This window comes from Anopheles bellator, chromosome 1 (genome assembly GCF_943735745.2).
Source record: "Anopheles bellator chromosome 1, idAnoBellAS_SP24_06.2, whole genome shotgun sequence".
In the NCBI taxonomy this organism is placed as follows: domain Eukaryota; kingdom Metazoa; phylum Arthropoda; class Insecta; order Diptera; family Culicidae; genus Anopheles; species Anopheles bellator.
This window is the reverse complement of record NC_071285.1, coordinates 27,563,772-27,590,943: the sequence shown is the minus strand read 5'-3', so window position 1 is coordinate 27,590,943 and position 27,172 is coordinate 27,563,772. Positions and strand designations below refer to the sequence as shown.

The window sequence follows — 27,172 nt, the reverse complement described above, 5'->3', positions numbered from 1 at the left end:
GAGTGGTATTGCAGCAATGGAGTACTGGTTGGGAAGGAAAAAGGCTCCCGAGAGCCATCTTCATAGCCCGGGTGCGCCCGGCCATCGTGGCAAGCACCCTCGTGGAGCCGTCTGAAGTGCCATTCCGGATGTACTTAGTATTTTTCTAGCTCTCCAAAGCTTAACGGGATCGCAGGGGCCAAAAAGGAAACTCACTGAATGGTTAGGGATATTTCGTCCCCGTTCTGCTCGTGGAAAGCCATTTCAAGGAAGCCATTTTGGATAAAACATGGTGCGCCCCGATCCTGTGCGCTTTCGAGTGGCGTTAGCACGGGACTTGCTGACGTCGTCGAACAAAAGCCGTTATTCTCGCAAAATCTTTGTTTCGACGAACTTCGATTCATCTCCATTTTGGCAATGGATATCTGAAGCATGCTTGATGCCCGCAGGTTCCAGCAAATGTGCCAAACGGTACGTGGCAATTTATTAGCCACTTTTATGCATTTGTAGTACAAAATCAACTAGCGCACCTGGATTCTTAACGTCAGATTCCCCATGTGAAATGTCTGCTGAAGAGTGACTAAGTAAAGAAATTTTTTGCAGCTATAAACTGTTGACACACCAACCATTGTTCCGTTTTCATCATTTGAATTTCATAATTTTAATGTCATGACATTTTCCTTTGGTCCTTTCAGATACCGACAGTTTGCGGCACAACTCTCGCAGCTATGGCTATGGCCGCCAGTCGGAGGTGGATTTTAGGCTACCGCTAGGAAACAGCAGGTGATGCCCAGGACGATTGTTTGGACGGTTTAATTCGAATCCTTAGACAACGCTGCCAAGAGACACAGTTGCACTGCTCGACACGGGGACCGAATTCCCCGCTCGTGCGGTGGCCAAAATGGTTGAATCGGGCACTATCAGCCGGACCAGCCCCGGGTCGGCTTCGATCGTCGCGGCAACCGGCGGCGTCCGGAGCGGGATCCTGGAAACGCGGGTCCGAGGCGCCTGGTACCGGGTATCGGTCAGCCTCGAGACGGAGTACATCTCCGTCAGTCTCGATGAGGCCTGCGAACCGATCGATCACTCGACCACACTCAACGGAACGCTAGGGTATGTAAAATGAACCAATGGGCCATACCTGCAACCATTTTCAGTTTAAACAAGGATCTCACTCTGTCATCTATCGGCTCAGTGCCTAATTTAACACTAACCGCGCTAGTAGCTGTCAATGTGGGGTTCAGCTTAAATTTTGCTACTTTAAAAATATGGCAAAATAATCCATCCACTAGGCATCGACAGAGTTCACCCATTTTCCGTTCGCCGACCAGTCGTCGCTAATGCGTCGCTCTGTGGAAAGCAACATCCGAGCCCGTTGCGAGGGCTACTCCACTTTGTGGCCCCGCTTCCTCCCCCACAGGGTTTTGATTGACCGATTGATATCAAATTTATTAATGTGGCCAACCACATTCAACCAACCTTTCGCTAACCGCCGGGATCCGATTTCAACGAGTTGGCCTCGCGCCGGCGTTTGTAAAATGGAAAATTATGTTGACGTACGGTCAATTAAGTTCGATTACAAAGATAGGAAGTGAAAAAAAAATATGAACGAGGCGCGCTTGGCCCTTTTTCCCCCCCCCCCCGATAGAGTTGAACTTTACCAGTTAAAGGGCAAAGGGTGTGCGCGTGTTTCGGTCATGTTCAGCTACGGGTCGTCAATTTGGCATAACATTTATGATTAAAATATGCAACTTTAGTGAACCGTCGGGGGTTGGGACTTTTATTGGGCGCAATATTGAAGGGAGCGTTTCACGTTCATCATCACAGTCATCATGTGGTACGTTTATAGCATTTGCAGATATTTCGATATTTTAGTTCTTGTTGTGTTGTTTAGTTGTGTATCAGTTTTACTGTTTCGCTTTAGCTTTTCTACTTAGTGTTTACTACTTTGCTTGTTTTGTTTAGTGATTTATGATTCTGTTTTTATTGGTTCATTCATGAATATGTTGCTGTTTATTCAACATCAATCACACTTCTATTTTAAGTTGTCTAGACAGGCAAGCATCTATACTTTAACGTTCATTTCAAGCTCTTTACCTTCTACGAGAATTTCTTCCAACATTATGCTGGTTCTTTGATGTCGAGTTAAAAACGGACGCACATGCGTATGCAAAGATTCTGCGAAGGTAGAATTTTGTTTGTAAAACAATTTCCCGTCTATCAAGGACCGTCTGCTAGGTACCGGCGATTGGAACTGGCCGGGCGTAAAAGGAAGCACCAACACCGTACCCCAGTTTCGGCGGACGACGCCGGGCTGGGTAAATTTCCGATTTGCGTCCGCGGCAAGATCGATCGGCACGAGCCCTTGTTTGCGTTGGGCGGTTCCTTCCGGCTATCCTCCGTTCTGGTAATTGCGGCATTAGATGCGGGACGCGTGGACGTGGCGTAATCGCCTACGATTGCGCTCCTCCACGTCCTTCCGAGAGTTCTGGCCGTTCCGAAAGGTGACCAGTGTTGATACACGCGGCTCTGTGTGCTGCACGTGTTTCGGCTCCGTTTTTGCTAATAAACCCGGACGGGGCGAGCGTTTTTGTCGGGACCCAAACGGGGGGTTTGCCACAGGAGTCGCCCGGACCGGCCGGTGGGCTCGGTTTAATTAATCCTTCACCGGTGGCCGAGGCTGTACCGCGAGCAGAAGGATCGACCGCCGTAGCAGGATTCGCATGGAATGTTAGTTTTTGATCGTCCGAATCCGTGCGGACCATGGCGTGCGAAATCGATTCGAATCGCTCCGGCCTCGGTGCCCCGGTGACGTCGAAGGATGTTTCGATCTTTCGAAGCGACGGGACGAGAATCCGGGAAACGCTTGAAATAGTGTTTTGATTCGTCAATCTGCGGATCTGCTTCTGTGGTTGGCGTGCCGTGCCACGTGGCGAACCAGTCGGTGCCCACCGGTGCGTTCCGATGCGTAATGGTTCGTGGTTTGTTTTGCTCAATTGTTCACTTTGATTACGTCGATTGCGGTTGGTGCATTGTGATGAATTTATGGTTGCTTTTTCAGGGTTTGTTCTATTTTTGCTGCTCTGCCAGAGTGTATTTTTGTGATAACTTGAAACGTAACTCAAACATTTCCGATTGAGATGGAACACACACAACTTATGTTAGTTCGTTCATTGGAAGATAGCGGAATAAGCTTAGCCGAACGATACAATTGCATTATTTTCAATTTCCTCTGGTACTTGTCATGGTGCTTGGTGAATTCTTTCAATTCAATTTCGTTTGATCTGGGATTAGTTTTCAGTATTCTATGTTGTTTGTTAAATTGTTGATTAATTCATTTTTGTGTGTTTAGTAATTATTTTCTATTTTTTTCACATTTTCTGTTTTATTATTTATAGTCCTTTGTTGATTTGTTTCTTTGTATTGCAGTTATTTTTATCTTATGTACCTATTTCTTATCTTATGTGCCTTTTTATTGCAATATTTAATGTTTGTTGCCTTTAACCAAGTTTAATGTTTTAAAGCTACTGAAGGTCTTCTTTGCGTCCCTTTGAATTTTATTCTACATCCTTTGTATTTTATTTTATAACCCAGAAATCATTGCCAGCATTGGTTACAGTAATCGGTCCCAATTTTCATGACCACGTCGCTCTGTTGTTAGTGGATTTGCTCCATCCAACGGCCAGCGGCTCTTAAACGTTCCTCAAAACTTCAATGGGCATATTTTTATCGCCAAACGGAAGTCCATTTCGTCGAACGGTCAGGTCATTGCCGCCATTGAAGCGTTGGCACGTGAAAGATGAAGGTAATTGAAACTAATGGCCAATAAAATGTGTGAAAATCGTTTGAAATTTCGCAGTGACTGAAGGTGAAAGCCATATTTTTGGGCCGTTTTTTCATCAAATTTGCCGTAAAAACGTACCCAAGCAATTCTCGAACGCTGACTTCCCCTCAGGGGGCTGAGGCCTAGTTGAATGAATTTAACGACACATTAAAAACTTCGGATTTGCAGATCAAACACAGCAGTAGCGGGCCAGTTTTGATGAGTAATTATTTCGTTCAAGTATATTGGCAATCTCGTAATAAAGTGGAAAAGATAATAGACGCTCATTCCACGGGGCGTTTGGCGCTCGTCTTTTAATAATGCGTAGCATTATGGTATTATGGGGAAATAAGTTAAAGTCTTGTCAGCACGTTAGCGCTTCGTCCAGACTGGGATGGATGCTGCGGACTGCTCAAGTCGATGAGGAAATTAAGGTCGAATTTAGGGGAATTAAAAGAAAACGTCTCTAAAATATTAATTTTAACAATGTGAGGGAATTCGTTGTAATTTTGTTTCATTAAATTAGGGATCAAGCACATGGGACACAATTCACGTGCCAAGCAGCGTTCCCATCTTTTCATATGAAAAACGACCACCGACCACTGGTCCAACAGATTCGTACGCACGTACGGTATGTGCTTAGTCGTAGCCTTAATTTGATTCAATAAATTGATGATGCGGAAAATGGCTGTGTGGAATGAGGGTGGCCCGTAATGCCTCTCTAGCGCTATCCTTCTGAGATCCACACACAAACGCACATCATCCTCATAAATATCCGCTCCTGAAGCTTTTATCCTTAGCCTATTTACTTATAATCCACTACGACTACCTAATCATGTTCGCGCCGCTGTTAAGGGAGCGTTTTTCATGCTTCCGTTGCTCCCCGAGGGATGTAGCAGAGAGTTTGGGCCATCGCTTCCATTCCATCCAGCTCTCAGATTATCTCAGACGGACGGATAGAGGAAGTGCAAATAAATGTAAGAAACTGCTTACGGCCAACACATTCCACCGTCGCGTGCTGCGTGGACTGGAGAAAGAGTGGTCCATAATTATCAGCATCCGTCTGAGCATGGTGTAGTTGGTTCACGTTTGTTCCCTCTTTTATGCTAGACCGCACGGGTGGGCTAGCATAAATACGTGGCCATCGGCAGAGGTGCTGCCTTGATATATCACACCCATGGACCGGGCGCAGTAACGTGTGTCGATCGCTAATCACGCATAATTTCCCGTCAGGCTCGGCAGAGCATTCCGTTGAGTATTGAGCACCGTCGACCGAGGACGAGAACGTAATCATTAATTGAGCCATTGAGCGAGCGTTCGGGTTCGGGTAGCGTCGTGCGAAATTCAAACAAAACGCGCGGGGTGCCAAGAAAATGGATGCAGCCGATGGTCGAGCAGATTAATAAATAATTACCGTACACTAATCAATTTTCCACCCACGGCTCGCGGGCCGGGTGAGCAGCACACGTTTTGGGCGAGAGAAATTAATTGAATTGGGCCCGTCAGCAAAGTTGAGGGAACGCGCCATACATACAAGGCCGCGGTGCCGCTCGGAAATTCCATGACATAATTCATGCGGCATTCGGAGTTTGGAGCCACTTGCGCCTTTCTAATCGTTTGCCGAGGCGCTTTGGTCGAACATTCCTTATCCGCCTTCGTGAGTATTTTGCCTGGGCATCTTCACAATGATTGAGGAATTTGGTGTCGTGTTTGGGCGCTGAAGAAGCTTCACCTAGTTCAGCTTCAGCTAGTTGCACAGGCATCTATTTCGTAAAAGTGGATTCAATTTTATGGTTTTTCATTCTATTCTATTGTAATTTTTGAGTGTTGCTTTTTCCTCTTTGTTTTATTCATTCAGATATTGGATAGCGTATTTTGTATGTTTGGTTTTGTCATTTAGTTTTTACAGTATCAGCTTATGATTGCGAACTGTTTTATGTTGCTAAGATTTTGTTTGTAATTGTTTGTTTACAGTGAATGATGATTTCCAAATTTTATCTTGCCACAAAATGTATTTTTGTAGTTTTCTTTTTCTGATTTCTTCTATTTCTGGAGGTTCTTCTATTCCTCTTCATCCCGGCTTATTCTTGCTTGGATTCCATGTTAATGCATTTTTATTGCTTACTCAAAAGTCATAATTGCCAATCCCTTGTACTGTTGGTTTAAATTTGAGCAATTCTCTGCTTTGTGTTCACTTTGAAAAATTTACTTTACTTCCACAGCTTGCCCATCGAACATACGAAACGCACATATTAAACGCACGCAGCACGCCGTCTTCGGTGGAATTTAGATAGTAAATCGTTGCCGTCGTGAAATTATCATTCACATCATTCAATTCCGAGGTGTGGGCCAGGCTGGGATTCCCGACTGATGAATGCCGGTAATTCATCAAAATTTCACTTCACTCAAAAGCTGGCGGATGATGATGCTCGATACTTTGATCTGCTCGAATGGCAGAAGTTACGAAACGCCACCGAGAACCCGTTTTGGTTTGAGGCCTTGTTGTTGTACTCTCGCGGAGCCGCAGAATCTTAAATTTTGTGGACAGTAAACAGTTATGCATGACTGCATAAATAATATAAGCGTGTAGCGTGTAATAGGGGGAAAGGAATACGGATCAATCGTTCAAACCATACACTTTGCCCTGAATAGAATATAAAAAAATAGAAGAATGCAACGCTTTAGGGAACCTGCATCGACTGCATCCAAGCCTTGATTGAATCCGGTGACACTCTGCAACAAAATTGCCTTCGTTAATATTTATATACCATATTCTGCGAAAAGCTGTTAAGTCGTTAGTACAATTCCTTACAAACGTTTTCTGATATTTAGGTTGCATTTTTTACCATATGCATTTCTCCTTCAATATCCAATTGCAATGAAATCCCTGATGGTGGCTCGCTAATAAACACTCTTTCGCGCTGTTGTTCTCTTCGCATACATTCAGGAGCAACCACAGTGGCAACAATGGGTCGAACAACTCATCGCAACCTTCGTCGACCGGTGCCTCGGGACCCTCGATTCACTCGTCGGAAAATCTGAACGGAGCAACCACACCGGCCGGGAACCCGCCGGGCGGTGGCGGTGCCAATGGTGGCGCGGGCAGTATCGGATTGGCCAACGGGACGGGCGTTAGCTCAACCGCTCCGGGCGGCAATAGTGGTGGTAGTGGTGGCCCCGGCACTGGTGCTGGTAGTGGTGGCCCGGTAGGAAGCCTAAATGGCGATAATTTCCTCAACAATAACAACAACGGCGGTAGTGGCAGCAGCAACGGGACAACCGGCACAACAACGACGGCGGGCAGCACGAACGGCACCAATGGGAACCACGTTGGTGGCGGTATAGGTGGAGGTGCCAACAACAACCACAACAGCAACAACAACAGCATCGACAATGGTATCGCCGAGATCTGCGACGTGCCGGACTCGGTGGCGAACCAGAAGCGACACGTGAGTATTGAGTGCCCGCCAGGACTAGTTTTATGATAATTATGCTACGATGGGTCAATGTTTTTTGCAAGTACTATTTATCTGTTTTACATGGTTTAAACAAAGAATGTCAGCTAGGTAATTTGGGTGCCCGTAGAAGGATTAAAATACGTTTTACAGCCAAAGCTTCCTCTGTATATGTACCTGTCTTAGTGTGGTGACCGTATATCTTTAGATTATACAAAATATCAGCAGACCATTGAAATATCCGTTAAATGATCAATTAAATGAGGGACTTAAAACATCGTCCAACCACACACAATCAGAGTTTGGTCAGAGCCATTTTCCCACGTTGGCATTAAAGTGTTGATTTGGTACAGCCTACAGTGAAGTGGAGCCTACAATTCTTGTCGAAGGATTCGTGTAAAGCAAAATCGCGACAACTTGTTTCGTTTTGCTAATATTTCGCTTGGTAGTTCATGCGACAACAAAAAGTATCGGTACTCGATCACTGTTCTCAGTTGTTGGCAGAAACATAACAAAGTAGCAGGGATTAACTTTTGTTAAATGAATTAAACAAAATTGATGCACTGGTCTTTTGTACTTGTGAAAATTAAAATTTTTGTGACCTAGCGTAACACCAAACACTCTGACAGCTAGTCTGTAGCTAATCCTTGGCTAAAAGTTGTCGGTTCAATATATCCTTCTTTTCAAAATGATTATAATAGAAAATTATTCCAATTGATTTAGTTGATTTATAAATTTGCTAACTATTACTTTAAATGTGTCAAGGGTTATAAAATATGCTAAAACTTTTATGCTGACTAAGGTTTATGATTTATGCCACGCTATAGTTGATTGAAACAAAACATAACAAATTTAAAAATAATTACTTAACTTCCAAAATAGTCTTGAAACATGTATGACAATAAAACCGTCAATAATTAAACATGAACACATAAAATGCAAATCGAAACACTTTAAAAATTGCCGAACATTTTCACGATTCAAGTCGCCCTATTCCTCGGTTTAGTATACACATTGAGGGGCACTGATTTTCTCTTGTAGAACGTTCTTCTAGGGCACAGCCTAAACGGTTGACCGATAACGAAGCCAAACACGATTCCATACGCCAAATGCTAGCGAATATGCGATCTACGAAAATAATTCAATCAAATAACCATTCTCCGAAATGGCCGTCCGCCCCAGAGTCATTCAATTATGAATATCAATTTGGGGTAAAAGTGCGCCCAGCAATGCTGGCTGAGGCGATAAACTTTTAGCATTTACTGCGGAGTGGTTAAGGACACGATCGATAAGTGCCGTGGGCGGCGTAGTGAATGATTAATAAAAAAAGAAACTTTCCCCATTAAAAGACGTCAACGTTAGGGGCGTTGGGCAATGTACTCCTTGAGTGAGTATGTGTTTCAGCGTTCGGGATGGGTGGCACCTAATGGTAAAACCGGGGGGCGTATGTTTCCTTTAGGACCCAACCGGTTACACTCGCGACCGACTCTAATTCTTAGTTTCAAATCGATTAACCTTCATTTCCAGGTGCGCGTCATCAAGTCGGACAACAACGGACTTGGGATCTCGATCAAGGGTGGGCGTGAGAACCGGATGCCAATTTTGATCTCGAAAATTTTCCGCGGCATGGCGGCGGACAACGCGAAGGGCCTGTATGTCGGAGATGCGATCCTGTCGGTGAACGGCGAGGACTTGCGGGACGCAACACACGAGGAGGCGGTACGGGCGCTGAAGCGGGCCGGACGTGTCGTCGATCTGGAAGGTAAGCCCTAGTTAGTGTGCGGGTATGTCACCTGCAGGACTTCCCATCACACCGGTCCAGGCTCATTGCGAGAAGCGGCACAAAAGCCACCGTTGCCAGGTTGATTTGGTGTCGGATCCAGTAAGCAGCTTAAGGCTGCGGAATGTCTGGCCGAAAACAAGTTGTTTTGCTCCTCGTTTGCGGACTGTCGAGGGTAGGATTGAGCCGTTTTGCTCGCTTCACCCCGGGCTAGAAGTCGTTTTTGTTGATGTGGAGAAAACATTGTTTCGTTGTATTGTTTGTGGGTTAATGTTTCATTCGGTGATCTCAAGTTTTCACTAGTTGATAATCGATTCTTATGCAGCTCAGATTAACATTTGAGCTTCGTTTTATGAGTTGCTGGGCTGTACTTTTTTAAGATTTTAAACCTTCTTATTATAATATTTGTTTATTATTTGTTTATTATTTATTTATTATCTATTTATTTAAGTATTCATTTATTTATTTATTAACACAGAACGCTATACTAAACGAATTCTGTATACCTATTTTAAATGTGTACATTATAGGTTGGATATATGTTGGATATATCCAATTATTTTACAAATGCTGAGAATTGCATGTTCTCCCCTTTATTACTTTATTACTCCTTTATTACGTTTTATTACTCCGCGGATTTTACTTTGTGTAGCTGATAACCCAACAATATTGGTTATGAAGTGCTAAACAAACATCACACACAACATTTTCTGGCCTTCAACTCCATTTCCGACAAATTCATGTTATGGTCAATTGAATTGCATCCATCGCAAGAGCAATGGTTCAATAATTATGGCCCTGGAGTGAAGGAAAGCTACGTTTCATTACGAGATTATAAATGTGGCAACATCAGCAATGTTACTCGACCTTTCTCAAAACTCGTAAACTCGCCGAGGGTAGAAAAACACTCGCAAGATGATGGCGCAATTCTGTGTGCTTCTTTCGCAGAGCACAACACAATACATCGGCGGTTGTTTACAGAACAAATGTGAGAGTAAACGAAAACCGCGAACCGAAAGAAACACAATCCCGACAGCACGTGTCGTGCCCTGCGTCGGAGCCCCGGCCAAAGTTGCGGGAAAAACTGTCCATGAAATTGGATTTATGATTTATACGGCCACCGCCACCGTCGCCGGGCAGAATACGCAATGAGTGTGTGCGCAATGAGTGCACATACGTTTGCGGTCTGGAACGGACGTCTTTCTCCTGTTCTCTGCCTCGAGCTCGAGAGTTCAGTAATCAACGGCGGATGTGGATGGATGAAAAATCGAAATTCATCCGTAGTTTTCGGGGACTTTATTTAGCTTGTAATTTGCTGTTTGCTAAGGATTTTCAATGCTTCGTCCGTGGCAGATGCTTTTCCGAGGCGCTCGACAAAAGTGTTCATTTACTTCATTTTCATTGTCGAATTACAGGGAATGTTATCCGTGGACGATTCGCGATGAAAGCCAGCTATCGGTGGGATCATGTTGTTTGGTTTTATTGCCTGTTTTTCTTCAGTTTTCCACCGGCTTATGTTGCATCACGTGCATGCGAAACTATGCGAACCAGAACGTGTGAGACGTGAACGTCTGCGGATGGATAATTTTAAATTTCGTATGTTTGCTGTACGTGCCGCGACATGTCATTAGTGAGGCGGGATGGGAATAAATGCAGCAGAAAGCGATTTTCTTGGTGGAGGCGCATGGTCCCTCTTGGTACTCACCAGGTGTATCGTGTCATAAGGTGGAAGAAAGTCAACATTTTATGCATCCAATTTATTTTAATGATTTTTCTACCAATCTTCTAAAAGCTCGGTATCCATTAATTGTGTTACCTTGGTTCTACAATTATTTTAATAAACGAATCTGTAACATTGGTACAACGTAACGATATGTACCACATCCCCAAGGTCAAGCAAGCAAACGATGAAGCAAAACCAAAACCTTCACCAGACACGAATGGCGTGCAACGCAAAGAGTCCCCGGCAAAGCTCGAAATCACTTTGACGCTTGCTCGCTGAAGCGCGATGAACCCGCAGGAACCTGATTTCGACCGCAAGTCAAACGGCTCCCCGAGTGTGTCCGACGGTCACACTAATTTGATAAGAAGATTTTCCATTTTCCAAAGCACGTACCTGGGGGGGTTGCACCCTGCAAGCCGCAGATTTGGTGCGAAATGGCAAAATTAAAATGTCGCCGAAATTGAAACATTAATTTGCGGTCGGCGGTTGCTCCGTGGGTTCCATGGGCTCGCTTCACACAAAAGGGGCAGAAAACGGAGACGTCTTGAAGACGTTCAACAGTTACCCTCGGACGTGTCTCCCAATTGGATCGGCAGCGACGGCCTGGGTCGAGCATAATTTTTGCGACCCTAATAAATTTGCTGGTCCAGAATTAACCGCAATCACCTTCTCGTCGCAAAGTTATTCCAATTCTACCGCGCCCCAATGGATGGAATGGAGCCGACGGCTCACATAAGGAATTGTCCTACGTGCCCCAAACAGTCGCAGCTGTTGCATGGCGCGGAACAGGAGTAAGAAAGACCAAAACGAAACCGAACAGCTAACTTCTGTCCGAAGTTATGGTAATGGCATTCTAATCACAAGATTGTCTCCCATGTTTCGGGTAATGAATTCCAAGTGGCAGTGACAGTTTTGCATATACTATCGATGTATCTGTCGACCTCCGGCGACCATCAGATCGTTTACATGGCAAAGTTTTTCGGAGTTTCGTTTGCTTCATTCTTGCCACTTGCTAGCAAGTCTTTCAATGAAAACAACTTAATCGTGTTCAGGTTTGTATGTTCACCATCATGTTTTCATGTTTCCATGTTTTTATCTCGATTCACATCGGTTGACCCCGATCAAGGCGATGTTATTGAGCTCAAAGTTGTTGTCCTTTTTTTTTTGATTACTCTTGGCGTTTTTTAAAACAGTTGGTTTTTCTAATTGTCCAAAAGTGTAGGAATTTGATGCTTACTTTGTCTAATTGTTTGGGAATGGAAAAAAACAATCCGCATTACTCAATCTTAACTGTGAAAAATCTATAGATCCTACTTAATTATATATGCCACGTTGATACGTATTTTATTTGATGACGAAAGGGCCATCATTTACATAACTAAAATTAAAAAAATTATAGAATTAGATAAAGTCTCTTAAATTTTAGTTAACCTGATATCATCTGAGTAACATAGACATAGAAGTTTTCAACGATCTGCAGTGATCAAAATACACAATGGACAACCACCAATTTTTAATCTGTATCATTCATTCACCTTAACGGTGATGTTGATAAATTTGTCCTATTTAACCAAACATCAGTCTTTGTTCATTATATGCTACGAAATCGACTAAGGCATATCTTACAACTTTTGGCCTTTTTCTAATCGACTTAAAACGTATTCCTCAAACTGACAGTTGTTACTCACGCAGCAGATCATAAACCCGTCATGATGGTCGTCAACACTTTGGAATATTTGTTCCACGTAACCAACCGAGAAATTCCGTTATAATACACAAATTTAAACACAAATATTTGTCTCAGTAAAATTATGCTTTCTATAAATCTGAAACATGCTTTCTACAGTAAAAGTAAAATATGTAAATATAATAATAATAATGACGGATTGAACAAAACATCAGTAAAGTTTGTTTTAAATTATAATTTTGGTTAAATTTTCATTATTGATTCAATTAATGAATTATTCATTTTCAATTATTCATTTAAACCGAACAGTGATTAGTCGTTATAAACTAATGCTAATTGTGAGTCACAATAACGATCAAATGATCAACAAACTATAAAATATATGCACCATACATATCAAATCGGAAAATTAGTAAAATTGTAATATTGGTATACTAAATATCAATTGTGTTTTAAAACTAGTTAAAGTTTCTTTTAAAACATACATTTCTTGAGGTTCATTTCAATAATGTTGTAAAAATGATTTTCATTCCATGCTTTGCCATAAGCTGTTTGCCTCAAAAACCGAAAAGAATCCAAATATACGCAAAACGATTTGAATCACCTCTTTCGAAAAGTTCGGTCCAGTATAAAGCCTAGGACGACAAAATTAGTGCAAGATTTTCCAAAGGAGGGTGTTAAGATAAAACCATCTGCGCCAGGCAACCAATGGAGAAACCCTTTTCGCCAGACAGTATTGAGGTTCGTTTTACATGAACCCCGGCTCGCTAATGGTGGCCCCGATCCGCCCGATCCTGGTGTGCAAAGTCGCTGTGCATTCAGATCGAACGCTCTGTCCGCCGGAAAAAAATTGATTTCGATCGAATGAGTTCGGAGTGGCGCAAGAAAGGGCAACAAAAAAGGGGACTGCTCGATGCTTCGCTGCTGGGAATCGCTTATTGTGCCCCCTTTTACCGAGAAAGGTGAAGCCGTCGTAGGGTGCGTGAAAGCTTTCAGTGGTGCCCCGGATGCAGGGCGCGTGTGGGAAGCAGGTTAATTAAGCTAATCTGATAATTGCTTCCTAACGAGGTGTGCTTCTCTCTCCACGTTCCGGGTCCACACGGAGTGGAACTGAACCGACGCTATCCTTTTTTCCCCTTTCCCGGGAGTCCCAGGTGCGCCGCCCCTGGGGCATCATTGGGACATCGGAAATCGAGGTCATCGCATCGCGTGGAAAACGGAGAGCAATCTCTAGGTGACGCTGATGTCTCACTTTATAATGCGGATAAACAAAATGGCGGACGGTTTGTCCGGAAGTTACCCAGCCAACCCGTCCATTAGCATTAGCAGACCCTGGGGGTCGCACCTTAACCCGGGGGACCTTCTCTCGCCCGTTTTATCATTTTCTTAAAGCAGCAGCAAGGGTTGGTGCAGGTCGGTCAAGGAAAAAGGCAGCTGAAGCCAAGCGCGGCCGCCACCGTTCTGCTGATGAGGGCAATCGTGAGCGTGCGGGGCAACGGCAACGACGCTCGGAAACTATCCAGTCTAACAAGTATTGTGGCGATAGTCAACACCTTCCGTGGTTTGCAAACGGTCTTCGATGGAAAGACATGGCGTCAAATCAGTTCCCTTCGTCAGGAGATGTGTAACCCACAAAAAAGGACATTCGCCCAGTGAACGAAGAAGGTAACGTTGTGGCGCAATAATGGTATCTTTCCCAAGCCCAAACACTAACGGATTCAACCTGCGTTTTGGAGAACCGTAGTGTGTGGCTGTAATAAGAAACACCTCAAACATCCGGACGCCAGCTCAAACTCCATAATAATGGTTCGTGCGTGGGAAAAACTGCTTTCCTGGCCCGTCGATTCGCCCCTAGCTAGATGGGCATGATAGTTCGGGGTGCCAACCTGGGGCTCATCGCCAGATCAGAGGCGATGAGAGGTCCGGTGAATCCCCGGGATAAAATGCTAAGAAAGGGATAAACTTTCACCATTCTCTTCGACCTCTTGCTGACTTCTTGTCCCCGGTGCTAGTGCTCAAGCAATACCTGCCAGGTTGTTTGGTCCATTTGCTTACGTTGGTGGCCATTGTTGTGGCCTGTCTCTTCCTGCGTCCCGGGAGGCATCTGAAATCCGAACGGAAGTACATCGCGGTCGATCCAGGCACGAAAGGATCCTGCTCTGCAACGCCACGTACCCTGCGGGCACTGTGATTTTATTACCATCACCAATAAAACTGTGCACTTTATGGGGTCGACCATTTTATGGGCCAATAGATGAAAAGTGGATCCCAACGCCTTTGTGTGTGCAAATAAAACGCTCCAGACACACATGGGGTTGGAGCGAGAGAGTAATATCTCTTCCCGGGATTTTTACAGGTTGGAACAGTCGTGTGGAGGACACTTTCCGTGAGTGTGTGGAATTTGCGCCAAAACAAAACAAACTGGGACTGGGACCGTTCACGGTTCAGGATGTCGTCAGGAGGGGCCCGGAATACGTTACGGTTCTTATCGATACGTCGTAAATTATACGCACATAAAGTCGCTTCCGAAGGGCTCTTACGGCTATCTGCGAAGTGCCTGGCTGCGTGGTTTGATAATTGACCAGTTTCGGGCGTAAAAAAGCTATATCCTCGAGAGTTTCTTGAGATTTAAAAAGAAGCTTTCGTAAAACATTGTGTTTATTTTTCCAAACTTTTATAATGCCAACGGTTGGCAAACTTTTTCCCTTTTTCCTGTGAATCGTTCCGCACTTAGCAACGTGTGACTTCTGGCTGTTCGCTAAACTCAAGAGACCGATCCAGGGACATCAGTTCCAGTCAATAGTTGAGGCAGGAGCCAAAAATTTTTTTAGTACAAAATGGAATTCCCGATACCACAGTAGTATTTTAGATGACGTTTCTACTTTTTAGTATAACTTTTAAAATACGTACGTACGCAGTTCGAAAGCAAAGCTCTATGGGCTAAAGCCTATTAAACCGAGCAGGTTATTGACAGCATATTATGCTATTTTGAATGTTATTATGTACGCAACATTAAATCACGTAGTTGTAAATAAGACACCGTAAAGAAGCCGCGTCCTCGACCGAAAATTCCTTTTCGGTCGGGTGTAAAATCAGGGCTTTCTTTGGGACTTTCAACTCGAAAATACTGCCAGTTCTTAAGCTTTCGACGTAAGGATTTGTGGTAAAATAGACCTTACCGTCACTTTTGTCAACTCTTTCCACCATCGCCATCGCGACAGGGAAAGCGACTGCCGCGAGTGACCTTTCCGGCATTGGCTTTCATAAGCGCCCGTAAATGGCGCTGGGCATAAAATGGAAAGATTATGCTTGGCCGATAAGCTGATAATTGAGCCGAACCGTTCATTTGCTTGCCATTCCCGTGCACTTGAGCTGAAGTAATTCCAACGCATCTTTTGCGGTTTTTCCGGGAGCCATTAAACGAAGAGTGTTTGCTCATCAAAGCGAGACGGCCCCGTCGGTCTGTTTTCAAATGAGCGCGTTTGCCCGAGACGTGGTAATTAGGTTCTATCAAAGCGCACCCGGCATCCTTTTGGATCCCGGGCAATCGGTAACGATATATGTAGAGGGCCTGTAAAAAGTCAGCACGGATGCAGTTAACAAAGTGCCCGCCAGAAGGTGGCACAAAAACTAACCAACCCAACCGATTGTTCGTTCCGAATCTTCATCATCCGTTTTTATGATCGCAGCCTCGCTGGGAACTTCCTGCACTGCGATCGGGCTCGGGAAATAATAAAACCATTCTGCTGCACCCATTTATCATGCGCATTACTTCCTTCCGGAGCAGCCGGAGCCCATTCGGTTGGGCCAGGGCGCCGTTTGCGCCGTTCGAACCAACCGATCCCAAACGGAACGATTTCGATGGAGTTCGAGGCACCTAAAATAAAAAAAAGCTGTTTAAAGAGCAAGCGAAACGATGGGAGGAAGTGCTGCATGCTGCAGCTTACAGAAATCCGTGTTTCGTTCAAAACTAAAAATATAAAAAAAAACGAAAAAGAAAGCATAAAATGGCGGGAAGGCTCATAAAAATCACATTTCGAAGCGCAAACATAAATAACAGTGGAGCAAAAATAAAACACCACTCCCTCGCCGGAACAGGGAACAGGAGTGGACCCTAGAGGGCGAGTGGACCAAACACACTGGTACTGGGCCCACTCGACGCCCCCTTAAACCGTCGGCCAGCCTTCGGTGGACGCGAAACAAAAGAAAACCGTGGTCCGAACGATGATGATTTCGTTGTTCGTTGCTTTGGGTCGACGGAACCACACTGCAACATGATGAGTGGGCAGAAAGGCCAGAAACCGGAAGCGCGCTGGACACTGCAGAGCATCTCAAGGGGCCTCTGCTGTTTTTATGCTTCCGGTACAGTAAATTCCGGCACATCTTCATGCGGCTGACGGAGATTAATCATTTTATCACTTACACTCAGTGCGTGGCCGCGACCAGTTTGCCGAGCTGGCCTTCGCTTTCCTTCACGGCACGTATTTTCGAATGGCCGGGAAGCCGGCCATTTCCGGTGGCCGGCAGATGTGTCACGTACGCATTATGGACCATTATTTCGGACGACGACATCGATTACGTGCGACGGCGAATCGAAATTGGCCAACCAGACCAAAGCGTTCCCTGGCCACAGTTCCCAGGAGTTCCAGTGTGACTTATGCTGCGAAAAACGCACAGATGACCGAATCGAGCTGATCGGGGTGCTGTATCAATAACTTCAATCATCCGAAGTGTGGTCCGGAGATTCGGATTCGTTTGCTGATTCTGCTCATTATCTCATATCGAAATGGTACTTTTGAAGGAGATGGTCACACTTGTCTTGATTTCAGGGGCGAGGCAACCTCTAGCCTCACCGAAACCTGCAATACAGTTCTCCTTGAAACTCAATCACCTGGCAAGCGAATCTTCTTCTTATCCGGCAATCAAAAGAGAAATTGTGATTCTCTGTTGCTCTCTGTAACGTTGTAGTTTCCGGCGGTTTTGTTGGTCGGTCTCGGGAATCGGATCCAAAGCAGCGCCAAAGGTTTTGCATTTGTTGGCCTTTGCTGTACAGGCAATTGATTTGAAGAATGAGGAGAAAACTTTGACAACGGCCAGTGAAATGTGTCAGTAACAATCATTGAGAATGAACCATTTTCTCACTTCTCACTAAAGGAGTAGAATTTTCTTTGCAAAAGCTTAATGTCTTCAATAAAATGAGAAAATTAAAGCGTTAAGATATGTTAGTAGACTTTAAAGTTCAGGCTATAAGAGGGCTATTAAGGCATTGGTCTACCTTACAAAACAAGCCGAAAAGCGAATATGATCAGCCGAGCCCCCAATCAGGAATGTTTCATAAAATAAGATATCGGGAAATTACCGGATCTTTTATTTTGAAAAACGATAAAAACAATGTAAGTAAATAATAGTTAAAAATGTTAGCAGTTTAACGATTTACGAAAGACAGGATGGACAAGAAATCGTTTATTTCTTTGTCCTTCGAAGGCATAATTGCAAACGCACTTTGGAATAGTCTTTCAATCATAAACCATACATAATTCGTTCTTCAGAATAATATTTTTAAAGCATTTCCTTTTGCACACCAATGCAACTACGCGCATTACAAGGAATGAATAGTCGAGCAGCGGCAGCGAAGTTGCCTGGCGTGCCGATGAATGGAACTTTTGTGTTCGATCGTTGCCCACCAAGGCAGAGCCCAGGGAAAGTGACACTCAGATTCCCCGTCGCCAACCAACTCTCCAGCAACTCGACCCGTGAACTGGGGAGAATTACTACTACATTGCACGTGGTAATGGGTTAAAATGCTGCTCTCCGCATCACATTGTGTTCACAGAAGCGCTCCCGCAGGAAGTCACACACATTTTATGGCCTTCATGTGTCTACGTAAATGAAAATTTTAATTTCTACTTCCATAAAAATGAAGCATTGTGTACGCGCTGGTAAGCTAATGCCGGAGACGGAGACCCTTTTATGCGACCCGCGCCTTGCTAGGATAAGCGACCGGCAGGATAAAGAAATCTTCCACGACGGTGTCTCGTGAGCGCTGCTAAATTGCACGCCAAAAACGCGGCGACCGGGCGGCATCGTTCCCGTCCACCGAAAAAAACGGGTAAAATCTCTGAAATAGAAAATAGCGAAACACCGCGACAACGCTGGGTGCCCACGCCACGGCTCGGTATGCGCTTAAATTAAAAGCCTTGTCTTGGGTGTCCGGAAAAGGAGCCCAAAAGGAGTTTCCTTTGGGGAGCCCGGGTTCGCTCTCGGGCCCGGCGGTGGTTTCGGAGCGAATTCTGCGGTTTCGGCATGGTGCGAAATTTTCCACTTTGCGCGGAAAAATGCTATCCGCGATTCGGGGTGGTTGCAGTTTTGCGCGCCGGTGCGCTTCGATCGCGCCCGAGATATGCGGAAAACCGCGACACACAATGGGTCGGGCGCAGGGGGGCGCACCAGGCGACGTGCAAGAAATGTTCCAATTTTCACCGCTTTTCCACCCACGGCTTCGGTGCCGGGGCGATGGTGCATGATTTAACGCCAGCCCCTCCCCCCAGCATTTTCCGCGGCAGTCCTTGCGGTGGTTCGATTGTACGGAAAAAAGGGACAGCCGGCTGCCAGTGTGCCAGTTGAAGGAAAATTTCGTCTTACGAGCGTTAAATTTGCCGCACAATGGAACGCGAAACTATTCGAAACGAAACGAAGGGACGGAACTGTTGGCAAGGGTGTGTGAAAATGCATGCATGTTTGATAAATAATCCACTTTGCTGGGAATCTTTTTTGAACAATAAAAACGTTACCGAATTGTACTGTATTACGTTTCAAAGTATAACATAGTTCGGAATTAAATACCATTGGTATTTTCCCAACAAAATTATCGAGGGTACGCTTACACAGCATAGCATTTACATTCATGAGAACGACTGTAGCTCTAAAGTTGTTTACATTTTTTCAATTTTTCCAAAAATATTTATAAAAAAACGGTGTGTATAGAAATTATCAAAGCGACCAAAACAGATTTATTTGAATGGAGTATTAAACCAGCTGGCATACTAGGTTGTTCATTAAATTCGGAGCCTCGAAAAGAAAAACACATTTTTATGGTTTGAAATACACTTTATTATTCAGTATGACGTTCCTGAACATCAATACACTTGTTCCAAGGAGACTCCAATTCATAAATTCCACCCCTGAAGTGAAAAACTGAAACACTAGGTCAAACACTAGATGGCAGTCGCTAGGGGCCAAATCTGGTGAATACGGTGGATGCTCCAACAATTTACCTAAATTCATAGATTTTTGCCATTTTCAAAATGCTCTTGTGACCGAGCGCATTGCCCTGATTCAAGAGGTTGGTTTTCTTCTGCAGATCGGGTCTTTTTTTCACGATTTTTCTCTTTCCACTTATCTAAAAGGTTACAACAATTTCATTCGCATCCCAAAAAACTGATGCTTACACCTTTTTGGGCGATTTCTGGACACGAACTCGTTTGGGAGACGAAGAACAAGGTTCACACCACTCCTTAATCTCTTGTTTTGATTCAGGATCATCGGGATAGCACAAAATCTACTTTATTCTTTCGAAAAGACTGAAAAAGGTTGCCGAGAAACTTGCATTCGAATGCGTTTTTGTTCCAGTTTTAGCGTATGTGGCAGCCATTTTGCAAACAGCTTTCAGGAACCCAGCAAATCAGTCAAAATATTGGTTATACTGCTCAATGAGATGCCTCGGCCTTGTACTAAATCTCTTTAAGTAATTCAACGATTTTCCAATACGATATCCTGATTTTTTTAAGATTTCAGGTGTTGTGTCTGTTTTATGACGTTTTTGACATGTATCGTCTTGAAAGTTAGTACGATCACGTTTGAACTCAAAAATCCTCCTTTTATGTTTTTAATTGAAGGTGAAGAGTCCTTATGTACTTTCACTATTCGTTCATAATTTTCCTTTGCTTTTAAACCATCCAGAAAAAAATTCAATCACTGCACGATACTTGATTGTTTCCGTTGTTAAAATATTGTAAAACGTCGATACTGAATGGGTTTTAGAAAAAACATTAAATAACCGATGGAAATGAAACTTCACATACTTTCATATGAAGAGTTTACAAATATAACAAAATAAATTGAACTCGCAGCAGCGCTCTTTGGTATCGAGACTCCGAATTTAATGAACCACCTAGCATATTCAAATGTCGCGGTTCCGAAAACTGCATCAATTAAGCAAAGGTTTGTTTTGGATCCGTCAAACTGATTGGCAGAAATACAATGCGGCTGCGTCATATGGTATTGTTGTATAACTATATCTATCGTAAATTTATGTATCCATTTCGAGAACAGGATGGCGACGGTTTCATTTTGACCTACCTTACTGTAAGCTCAACACCTCAGTGGCTCACCGGTCTGTATAATGTATCTGTTATCGATTTAAGGAAAATTTCTAAAATGCTACGATTGTTGGCAAATCTTACAAATTGCCAACATCGCAACAGACGACGCAACGGGCGACTTGAACGGGGGCTTTTGTCCACCACGAATCCCGAACCGAAAGCAAATCGTCGAAATGGCATGATGAATGATGGTCGATGCCACAGCCGCGCAGTGGTACATAAATCTTTAATTCTATCACGACAAACCTCTCCAGTGTCCAATGATGGATGAACTGCTGAAGAAGCATCACCACCCAAGCACCAGCGGGCTCAACACACTCACACACGAGTGGCTCACTCGAGTGTCCTCTTTGGGGCGCCATACGCGCCCGTACGTCATCCTCCGGAAAGGACATCCTCGGACGAAGAGCCCCCAAAAAGCGGGGAGAGCCGGTCCGATGAAGCTGTGATTAAATTCACACTGGTCGTACATGACACGGTGTCGGTTTCTGGGGCCGGGAGCTGTGCAGATTATATCGTACCGACGACCGATGGGACGAACAAAGTGTCGGCCTGGTACGTGTAGTGGTACTAGTAGCAGAGGTACCAATGGCAGAAGAAGGCAAAAAAACCTCCCTTCTCAGCCAAGTGCCAAGCCAAGTCTTGATGGCTTTACTGTGTTCGAGTGCACATCGAGCGTGGAGCGTGAGGCGGTGGGGACAGCGAACGGAAAGAAGATATCATTGTTTATCTGTCCATCAGTGGTCCATTAATCTCTCGGTTTCGACGATGCAGTTCCTGTCAATGGTCCTGGTGCCACCAGGAGGACCAGTCTGCAGAAGCACGGAAAGGCTGCTTTTGGCCGAGTGGACTTTGGCATTGCCAACACAAACATCCGTCGGCGACCTAGGGACCTAGCGACCACATTCTAGTTTAGGAGTCTATTACAAAACCTTCGATGCCTTCCGTAGAAAAGCTATTTACCAATTATAGATACTTTGCCCACGAGAAAGTCCATGGAGCCAACTTTTACATCGAAGTGCTTCCTCGAACTCGAAATACTTCAGCAGCTCCAGCAGCCGTGGCAATTCGAAAGGCGCCCAAGTGTGCAGGAACTAACTTCCTCCATCCTGATGTAGAGAGAGAAAGGGCTACACGGTTATGCAAACAATTTTCAATCCAAATTGGGAACACTGAGGACTCGCCCGCCCCAATCCGTCATCGTCGACAGTGGCGTCTTCCGAGAAGGGCACCCCCCTTTCTCATTACTGGGCACTCGGGTCGGTCAAATGTCGGGGCTGTTCGGGGCACTCTTCCATAATATATTGCCCGGAACTCGAACGGAAGTTCGCTTCTCGCCAGGTGTACCTTCCGCAGACTGCCGTGCCGAACTGTTCCCACCGGGCTTGATTAGAATTTTGTACTAAATGAAAACTTTCTCTCTTTCTCTCTCTCTCGTCTACATTCTAGGTAAGCTCATTTAGGGCACTGCAGCACGGTGGCAACTGTTGGTAAGTGAAATGATGCACCTTCGGAGCACCGGTGGTTTCGGTGGGTTGTTGATTGATGACTGCGTCTTGACTTTGGCCAGACAAATGGCGCCCACTGGCGGAAATGCAAAGTAATTCCGCGTAGCAGAGCGGCCGACACTGTAGGCCGACTCTAGTAGAGACACCGAAGTGACTCTTCATTTCGCTTCACGAAAGTTCCACGCACCGGCCAGAGCTAGCACGGAGCACGGCCACAAGTAGTCGTGAGACGACTGAGGACCGAGAAGTGGGCCAAAAGTTCGCAGACGTTCGCGGTACGGGTACGTCCAACTACCATCCATCACCTTCGGTCGACGGGGGGGATTATTTGGTTTTTTCCTTCCATCTTGCCGCCATACTTTACTTCAGCTCACTCACTGTGGCAGGGCAGGTGAAGATAAGGGGGCCAAAATCAATTCCGAAGTCATGTAGAACTCACCAGGGAGTAAGATTGATTAGTAGTGCCCATAGCCCTAGGCGGAACACCAGGCGTGTTGCAAACGAGGAGCCGTGCGCCTGCAACAGCCAGAGAGAGAGAGATAGGGACAAGGAGAGAGCAAGAGATGGCGTCGTGTGCGATAGTGATCGATAGGTCTGGGACGTAGTCGAGGGAATAATCCTCCCAGTTTGACAATAATTTTGACAACCAGCGTCGGCCAGAGCGCTCCCGAAAGCCTTCGTTAGTGGAGCTTCACTAGGGTCATGCTTCACCAGTCAGATGTCCTCTTGGTGGTGCTGCGGGTTGTCTGCACTTGACTTTCGTGTAACATTTTCATTCATTAGGCCTGTGTAGAGAGCTGGAACTCGCTCGGTTCTGGGCTTGTTAGTAAACCCCAGTACCATTCGTATATTGTGAATCATCGGTTCTTCTAAAATTGTTGGTTATGTACACCATTCTCAGCTGGTTGAGTGTGAGGCTTTACTTATCACTATCATCGGAATTGGTGAATTCGTGTACTTGTCTGTTTCTGTTCTACACTACTTTCTAGTATGAAAATTGAACTTTTAAATATTCTCCAAAAGGCAGTTTATGCAAACTTTTCATTACGACCACCATACGAACTTTCGTAACTGTCAACGTTTCGTAACTGACTAAAACGTTGGCTATGGGCCATATCGAGTTTTTTTGGGTCCAACAATCTTTTCATTGGGTACAGAAGCGACACCGCTTCAGAGTTCTGTTCTGTTGCCGGCAATCGTAGCTCGCGGGTCGATAAAGCTTAAATGAGCCAGAAAATTAATTGCCTTCGAATCCGGCCAAAGCGCAAGTGATGTTGTGCTTTTCGATTTCACATCGACGGGTCGCCCAAGCCTTTGATTCGATTTTCACTGAACCTATCAGCAGCCACCGAAAGCCGATGTCTGGCGAGTTGTGAAATTAGTTTCCCGTTCGCGATTAAAAAATAGGGTTCAAAACAGAAGTAAAAAGCGTGGAAAAGCCGTAGAAAGATTTCAGCATTAGTGGAATATTTGGATTGTTTCGGAAATGGGCTTATCTGAAAAGATTGAATTCTTAAAATCCAAGGCGTCGATACTAGGCGTCTGCTTGGGGAGTGCTTCAATCAGCAAATCTATAAACAATTTGTAGTACTTAAAGCTAAGCACTATCTTAGTTCTAAAGCTAACTGGGCTTTACTTAGTATCCGTTACAGTATCAAAGAAACTTTTTATATAAATCCTTTATTTATCTCGAAAAAGTGCCAAGGCCGTCTAGTATAATTTGTCAAAAGGGACCCAATGTAAGAAAAATAGAACACCAGAGACTGCCACTTCGGCGTGTGAACTGACAGTAACACGTCAGTATTCGAAACGTTCCGAAATCATTCGCCCGTAACGGACACGGAAACGGATTGATTTGAGCCCTATGGCCACACCTTGACGGGGCCAGTAATGAATCCGCTGTCGGCCGGACCAAAGCTCAGCCTGCGATGATCTGGCTCTAGACCTAGATTTTGCTACATCCCGGACTATCGAACAGACCCGGACCCCCCCTGTAGCGGGCATTAAATCAATTTATTCTTCATCTTCACGTTGGCCTTTGAACCATCGTCCTTCGAACAGACCTTCATAACCTTCTCAAGGCACCATCGCCCGAGAGGAGGACCGATTTTTTGCCTCACACACGGCGTCTTGGAAATTCGTGGAACACGCGTACTTGAAACGCGTTTTGAGCCGTGTCTGCGCTCCTTTTTTTCATTCGTTCAGCTTCTCATATCAGCAATTTCCCGGAATGGCGGGTGAGTGAGCTCCAGCGCAGGATCAAAGTGTCCTACAGTTCCCTGCAGCAGCGCGAAACGTTTGGTGGCTTTTGAAGGCGACACCGTTCGGTGATGGTAGGTCCGGTTCAAATTTGCCATCAGGTGGCTCTTTCATCGAACCGGAACCGAGGCTTTTACTGAGCGTGCCGGAAGCTCCCGTGTCCTATTTCGTGTCCCGCGGGCACGTGCTTCAGGGATACTTCAGGTATTTGCTCTCTCTCTCTCTCTCTCTCTCTCTTGCGCTCTCGATGAAAGTTACATAGAAAGTAGGAACTTCTTCATCCCTTGGGGTTAACTTTTACAAACGGAGCACGACCGAACCGGGACTCTCGTCCTGAAGTTGAAGGCCATTCAGGGCGAAGCGTGGAGAGAACACAGAGAACGAGACCGTTGAAACAATTTCGCCCACCGCCACCGGTCCGTAGGATAAGATTACGGTTTCGGGAGAAGACCTTGGGAAGCAGAACCTCCCTTTCATGGCGTTGCGAGTCTGCAGCGTGAACGGCTAGCATGTCAAGAGCAATACTTTTTGGGTGAAACAATGTTCGAAATTACCGGGGATGGATGCTAAACGATCAGACGTTAGGTGTTCGGTTCACGGCGTATCAATTGCACCCGCTTCCCACAGGCTCAAGTTTCCGTCAGGCATCCGCATCAGTTCCCCGTGCATCTCCCGTTTGCTGGCTGGCACCGATCCTGACAGGTCCTCCAGCGAGATCTAGTATCCGTTAGTACGACAAAACGCGTTTCGACCTACCAAGAATTGACAGGGACAGAAAAGGCCCGTTGGAGCTGGGCGGCATAAAGTGTAGGATTATTCGATTTTCTCACCACGACGATGGCTGGAAAGCTGACGGGGATCAGGTCGAGGTAATGATGGTTTCGGCACTTTTCGACAAACTACCTCCACAAACTTGCCGCCAGCCCGTCTTCTGGGAACTTCCCATCAACCTTCGGTTCCGACTTTGACGGTGCTGTCAAATTTGACTCACAAACACCTTCACCAGCCCCAGGAACTGCGGAACTGTAGACGTAGTTAATTTGGGTGCCCCTTTCGGGTTCATGAGTTCGTTCGCTAGGCACCGACCGTTCGGCGCCGTTCCGTCGGCGGCCTCTACACTCCGTTCTGGGCTGTTGTTGTTCAAATTTCGCTCACTAATTGAATCATCGTTTCAACGATGCTTTGCCACACCAACGGCCTAAAAGTGGGCCACAGACCCTCGACCATCGAGCATCGAACTCGACCGAAAGGCTCGTCACTTGCCTGAGGTGAAAAGAAACACGAAAAAGGGTGACAGCGAGGGGCCCGTGTCCTGGTCTTGAAGTACGTCGCGGTTACACAACAGGTCGATAACAAGATGGCGGAAGCAATCTAACCAGAAGCTATTGCCATCGATGTCGGACGGTGGTGACGTTTCATTGTAGCAGCTCCATCTGCAGGTACCTGATCGGCATTACCTTGCCGTAAGCCGCTGGTCGGTGTTGTAAGCCACTCCGCAGGTAGTTGATTGAAGTGCAAGCCGCTAAAGCTCTTGCACTGGCAGCCAAAAGCATTCGAAGACCTGCTTCGTGTGCCACTTACCTATCTTGGGACCGAACGGAATCTCGCTGTTTGCACCGAATTTCGACCATCACCAGCTCAGCATACTCAAATGGATTGATTGTGCTGCAAATTAATCCTCTTTTAATCTCGAACTAACATGGTAGCAACTTGATCCCAGAAAGTCTGGTGAGCTTTATTGCATCACAGAATATTTAACCAAAAAGCTTTTCTGTGTTAATCAAATTTCCCCTCCTAGCTTAAGCGTCCGTGTGGATAGCAAAAAAAAGTTTAGTTCAAGAACACAAAAGATTTTACGAAATGTAAGGACGAAAACTTTATTTTAGTGACTCAATAATCAATCAAACACATACAAAAACAAGACATGGAGACATGTAGAATTAAACCTGCGCGAGAAAAAGTTTAGCATCCGCACCTTACCTTTCCGCCCAAACAATATTGTCAAACATCGTGGGTCATGCGGTCCTTTCTACAGTATATAAATACACACAGGTGCAGGTATAAATTGATTTTGAATAATTTATTTAATTATGTTAAATTGAGTGGGATCTTTGCAAATACTCCAAGGTTAATGACTTACCACATGTTCCCAATATTTGGGTGGTCTAAACAACGATGTTAATAGCGTAATAGACGTCTTATAGCAGAAAAATTCAACTCATCATAACGATAGTTGACTAATAGCAAAAATTCATCACTCCACAGCAGATTTTCTCACAATAAGTGAGGTTTAAAAGCATTCCTATAGTAAAACACCGTTCTTTTTCTCAATTGGCTCTAGTTAAGTGCGGATGATTTGCTTTAATCAAGGCCAGATTTGCCAGATGAGTTTACAATATGTTGAGTTTTTTGCCATCTTTCACTCTGAGAAACATCATAATAATATCTTGTAAATTCTTCAGCGTGCGTTTCTATGTTGAATGTAAGTTAGTTACAACAAAATGCACGTAAGAGATATGCATTATTAAAATTAAACTATTTTGATTGCCTTTCTATGCTTTCTCCATTAATATGAAA

The 27,172-nt window shown here is 44.9% G+C and overlaps 1 protein-coding gene across 1 annotated transcript in view; it reads left to right on the top strand.

The window, feature by feature from the left end:
- The first annotated feature begins 880 nt into the window (after positions 1–880).
- The window catches only part of LOC131211171 (beta-1-syntrophin), a 65,031-nt gene continuing 38,739 nt past the window's right edge, over positions 881–27,172 (top strand). The window contains exons 1-3 of the mRNA XM_058204548.1: positions 881–1,092; positions 6,750–7,251; positions 8,785–9,019. Of these exons, the coding sequence (XP_058060531.1) occupies positions 881–1,092; positions 6,750–7,251; positions 8,785–9,019 (949 nt within the window). The remainder of the gene's footprint in view (positions 1,093–6,749; positions 7,252–8,784; positions 9,020–27,172) is intronic.